Source organism: Argentina silus, assembly GCF_951799395.1.
Source record: "Argentina silus genome assembly, chromosome: 9".
Classification (NCBI taxonomy): Eukaryota; Metazoa; Chordata; class Actinopteri; order Argentiniformes; family Argentinidae; genus Argentina; species Argentina silus.
The window spans coordinates 7,403,550-7,409,558 of NC_139663.1; the positions used below are offsets into that span (position 1 = coordinate 7,403,550).

General features: G+C 43.1%; 1 protein-coding gene across 1 annotated transcript; it reads right to left on the minus strand.

Annotated features, from left to right (window-relative positions):
• Positions 1-1,207: 1,207 nt before the first annotated feature.
• On the minus strand, positions 1,208-2,308 carry gper1 (G protein-coupled estrogen receptor 1; the record flags this gene model as incomplete). Its single annotated transcript, XM_083676383.1, has 1 exon — positions 1,208-2,308. One exon carries the CDS (start codon positions 2,306-2,308, stop codon positions 1,208-1,210), a length of 1,101 nt encoding a protein of 366 aa, XP_083532509.1.
• Positions 2,309-6,009: the final 3,701 nt, after the last annotated feature.

The window sequence follows — 6,009 nt, forward strand, 5'->3', positions numbered from 1 at the left end:
ATATTTCCTTCTAAGGCCTTGAACCGTTCAAAATGTGTAAACATAAGAGATGAACGCAGCTCCTCCATTGTCTTCATTTAGTAATGTGTTTACATAGTCTCGTCTCTTCCGAGCAACACCTGCCTCTTCGCTCCAGCCTCACCCAAATAGGAGCTGACAACTAGGGCAATAATGGTGTGGATAACATCCATCTTTAGAATGAGCACTGATCTGCACTCACATGCTATTGACCATTTACCAAATCCAACAAAGCACTGACATATAAGTCCACAAATAGCAAGTTTCCATGTTACTTTTGTTATTATATTCAAAAACATTTCACTAATGGTCCCTTTGCTTTCAACCTTGATCAGTTTTGATATTTTTATAGTTAATTTATTTTTAATTTATGGGAGCCATAGAATATCTGTTCTACTTCTACTTACTTAAAACAACTGAGGTTGTCAGCACTCAGCAAGAAGCCTCTCAACATATTCCTGATAGAAAATGTATTTACTTTATTTCCTTAAATAAAAGTGGTGTTAGTGGACATTTGTTTGTATGGACAAACAAAAAAATTAGAAATGTACATCTACTAAAATACAGTGCCATTGTCAGTACATAAAAAGAAGTCAATGCACAGGTTTGTTTAGCAGTCACCTACTGTACCTACTGTACCTGGACAGTACAGAGCACTACAGTGTACAATAACCAATAAACAATGGAGTCAAGGAGAAGCAAGCCAATGGTCCCTTTGATGTGTCTTTTTTAATTTGTTCCCTCACAACTGTTCCTCCGAGCATATAGTCCTGTACTTTTATGTTGCTTTGATGCATTAGAATAATGAGTTTGTTTTTGAGAAGTGAAGGTAGTACAAATCATAAAGATCAAGCATAATTTTCTATCATTTTTTGCCTTGTCCATTTTCCAAGCCACTTGTGTGTTACCCTGAATACTCCTCATGGAGCTAAAAGGAATCTCTTGTCATTGAATGACAAGAAGTACACAGTGTTTCCTCTACTCATGCTGACATGAGCTGAAATGAGCTGAAATGTTAAACCATTCCTCCACTTAGGAGGAGCTACATTCTGGAAGCCTTGGGAGATAAGACAATAAACACAGATTCCCAGGATCCTGCTGGGTGGACAGAGCACATGAAACTGGATCCCTGGCTTCTGTGCATCTGGACCTTTTTAGAAACATGTAGCTGACAAGGCAGCATTCAGTATCACACCCCCGACACCTCGCTCCTGACAGGGATGTGTAAATCCAGGGTATGGTGGCAGAAGCGGTAAAGCACGGACCAGCTGGCCTTCTGCTTAATGAAGAGACGCAGCTTGTCCCTGAACGTCTCCCCTAGAAAGCTGTAGATGATAGGGTTAAGGCAGCTGTTAGAGAAGGCCGCCAAGTTGACAATGTGGCCGGTGAGCGGGTAGTCATGCCACAGGGTGGTGGCACTGCCCTGGGCAGGGTCCGTTGTCCCCTGGAGCAGCTGGATGCTAATGAAAACATTCTCCGGCAGCCAGCAGATGAAGAACACCAGTACCACCACCACGATCATCCGCAGGGCTTTCTGCCTCCGCGGCCACAAGCCCCGGTGCTTCTGGGCCCGCATGAGGATACGCACAATCAGGGAGTAGCACAGGCCGATGACGGAGAAAGGCACCAAGAAACCAATGGTCACCTCCAGCCACTGGATCTCATAGACGTTGGCGAAGCAAAAGTGCACCTCGCCCCTGTGCTGGGTCTGCACAATGGTGAAGGGGAGCAGGGTGGCCAGGATGGAGGCCATCCAGATGAGACCGCAGCTGAGCTTGGCGTGCTGCATTGTCCGCAGGGGGCTACTGCTCATGGAGCTGGCCAGGGCCACGTAGCGGTCGAAGCTCATCCACATCAGGAAGAAGATGCTGCTGTACATGTTGACCTGCAGGAACAGGGACATGAAGGTGCAGAGGACAGCATAGTCATAGTATTTCTCGTTCAGGTTGAAGACCTCGATGAGGGAATCAGCCACCAGGATTAGGTCAGCCACAGCCAGGTTGACAAAGTAAAGGTCAGGTATGGTCATCTTTTCCCTGTGGTTGAGGTTGACTACCAGGATAAGGATATTCCCAATGAAGCCTATTGGGAAGAGGAGGATGGTGTAGAGACAGGAGAGGAAGAGGCCGATCACGTAGTATTGATAGGTGTCTGGGTTCTCAGTCACATCCGTTGTGTTGAAGTCATATGAAGTGTTCAGTTGCTCAGTACCATTTACATAAATCTGAGCCAGAGATGTGGTCTGCACTTCCATACTGACTGTGTCTTTGTTTTGGATGTCCTGAATCATAGGTCACATATCCTATAACTGCTACATACTTCAATCGTGCCAGTGCCCGATTCTCTGAATCGAAAACGTCTCTCATCTATGCTGTGTTGGCATGCTGACAGAAGTCAGTTCTCTCTATAAACAGTTTAAGGGTTGTGTGACCCCATGATGATATCAAGGGTTGCCGACCAATAGGTGACAGAGGACAACGACAACACAGAGAAGCACCTCCATGTTTTGATATACTGTAGCTCTCTTATCTGCAGAGGTTGCCAAGGCTCACGTCATCCATACTGTCCAACCTAAGGGCCTGTGCTTAGGGGTGGTGCTTCTTTCTCTTTTTGTGAGCCGTTTGTTTTTCACATGTTTTGAGTCCAGTGCTGGCTTGTCTCCTCCAGTCCATGTGCATGTTTATTCACCAAACCTCAGCCTCTGACGCTGTCGCTGTGACACCTGAGCTGTGGAGTGGAGAAAAGAAAAAAAGTCATTACATGAAAAAAGGATTAGGTGCACAGCCTTTAGTCAAAATTACCTTATTGTCAGTATAGTATTATGGACACTTGAGCACATGAGAGACATATCACCATGAGTAAAATTCCTCAAAATATCATCCGACTCTGATTAAAATGTCATATCGTGGGTGAGTTCCACATTATTTTTCTACTCTATGTGCAATCTGAAGGTCAGTAGAGTCCATTGGTGGCTACCAAGGATATTAAAATGCAAACTTCAGACTTAAACAGATGCATTGAAGGGCTGTTTTTAAATCCTCAGCCAATCCCAGCTCAGTCTAAGAGCCTTGTTCAGACTTAATTGTTATTAATTGGTGAGATGATGGAAATAGAGATTCTGAACGAATCAATATTGAGCAAAAACAGGGCACATGGCTTTCGAGAAACATCAGATACAGCCCATCATATCTTCTTAGAGAGCAAAAAGCATTCCTTCATAAGGTAGTAGCCCATTCCAACTAAGATTGTTTATGGTTATTGTTATTGTTATTCTTTTCTGTAATTTATTTTGTGTCATGTTTTATTCATACAACAATATAATTTATTCATATTCACATATCAATCCAAGCCCAGCTGTTTCACAAATTTTTAGAATCACATTTTCTCCATGTTGGACTTGAATAATATCATCCCAGATTCCCAGCCTGTCTGATGATGAATATGTTAATCAGGTTGAGCAGGAACCTTGGCCTTTATGAAATGTTCCCAACCCCTCAGTCCTTTCATTTCGAACAAGAGGAAAACCTCTGCAATATTAATGCCTTCCCGTGAGCACCAGCTTTCACTGCAATAACTCACCCATGCAGCATGTATGTGCAGGAAATCAAATTCGATAAATTGACATGTCGGGCTAGGGACAGGGTACAGCCATCTGAAACCTCCAGAGCCTTGCTGAACCAGCCACTTAGAGCCCCCTCCTTCGTTGGCAAACAAACTGTCTGTTTTAATCAACTTCGAAAGGCATGAGACATCTGAAGTTCAGATAAATAAATCATCAGTAACTTCACCATGCAGTGTCAGACTCATTGATCTGATTGTTTTGTAAATAGTACAAGTAAGCAAAGTAATAAAGTAAAACTCTTACGGGGAATGATGTGAGGTTTTTGTATCCTTATCAGTTGCATTTGTCCAATACTTGATAGTTAAACAAACCATGTCAATGAAATAGCATCCACCTGCCCCATTTCTAAAGCTTTAGTCATATTACAGCTTAGCTGGCTATAAAAAGCCTGAACACAAGGCAAGTAGCTCCTACAATGGCATTCTGACATAAAGCATTTTTGCATGTTGCTTGCTAACTCCAGTGACACATGAGGCAGAGATAGAAGTTCTCTCTGGGGAAATGGATGTCTATCCACCAGTCCAGACATGTAGTGGGGCAGACATGTAGTGGAGCAAATTAATAATTCACCACCCATTTCTTTTCTCTTAGTATGAAGGTAAAAAGCAATGGAAGGCTTTTATACTGTAAACATGTTCATTTTCTTTGTAAACACACCTTTTCCTGTTTATTATGTGAACAAAAACCTGTCTCTAAAACCAACAACTTTTAGTCTAATAGCACTTGAAAATATACTTTCTTCATCTCATGAAATTCAATTACACTTGATAATGCGCAGATGCAAAATCACAATGAGCTCTGGAGCTGATCATTTGAACATCCCATTCAATTCAGGTGTGCCCGTCTTCCCTCTAATATCTGCAGCCACACTTCTTTTCATACAGTATAAGTAATAATCATACAGTAAAACATCTCCAGTATAATGCATGAGACAGACAGAAGGCAAGAGCACTTACTTTTCTGTTGAAGGCTCGTTGTCCATCCAGTGTGAAGCTCCAGTGCAGAAGTCAGTGAAGTGCCACAGATTTGTAATTCCATGTCCAGCTGAGGCTTTACTCCCTGCGCCACCTACTGTTCAGCCTAACCCGGAGAGGGAGAGAGGGAGAAGAGGGCGGCAACACAGTAGCCGATAACTACACCTCCTCCCTCATGAAACTGTTTGGTTTGTGACCATGCAGGCTGTCTTGTTCACCCTGTCTTCACCTCCTTCTCTTCCCTCCCTCTTCAGTCCTTACACCGCTCCCCCTAGACCACCTCTGACTTCCTCTAAGAATTCACAGGCATGTTCAGGTGTCGGACCTGGTAAATTGACTCATTAACACCAATATATTTGTGTATAATCTAAAACTTGGGCCTGGAGATTGTCATGTGGTCAGTAATTCCTCCTAGCCCAAGTAATTCATGTTCAACTTGGAGAACCAGGGTCTCTTTATGTGAACAGTCTCATATAAGGCCTTATAGTCAAACCAGGGGAAACTCTCAGAGCTGTAGGCCACATATCATGACAGAATAGTATATATTTCTACCTTATACCTCAATTGAGCCTCTCTCGGAATAGTTTGAATAGAACAACATCCAATTGGGAGGGATCTGGCACAAGTGACATCAATGTGAAATTGCAGCAAATACCAGTGATGCCACAAGAGAGAGAAGGGAGCACAAGAGAAAGAGAGGAATGGACAACATACATTGAGCCTTGAACCACTCAAGAGTCCCAACCCCCCTGTGAGGTTGAACCTCAATGTCATTAAGCAGGAGAGTAAACAGGTGCTCTGCTCTACGGCAAGTGGTGAGAAATAAACTCAATTTGAACCGAGCTACTCCTTGTACCCAAACTAAAATGTTATTACACTAAGTCTTGTATAACTTTGTTCCTCTGCTCTGTGCAGGATGTTGCATAGTGTAGTCTCCCTGTGACAGTGAGGATATCTGACAGTGTACAGACCTGCCTGTGTTTAGATATGGCCATCTGCTGGCTGGAGCTGCTCATCGAACTAGAACACTGCGCATACCTGCTTTACATCCCTTTCATACAGTGTACCTGTCACAGACTCCAGGAGATGAATGGTGCTGTTCATTTTGGTTTGACACACAAACAGGAAGCTCTTCTGCAAACAGGAAGCCAGAGCCCATGCATTGTATAACTATGGTCTCAGAGTAACATTTATACTCAGATTCCAAGACAAATACACAAAGAGTCACAAATATCTCGTCCACAAAAACAAACATGGAACACTCATATCCTCTCAGACATACCTCATGATGACATGTATCTGTCTCTAAAATATGTATATGGTATAGACCATCACCTGATGCAGCAGCTCACTGATTCAGCTAGACAGCCCCTCAGTGAAATTGTGTTTGGTTGA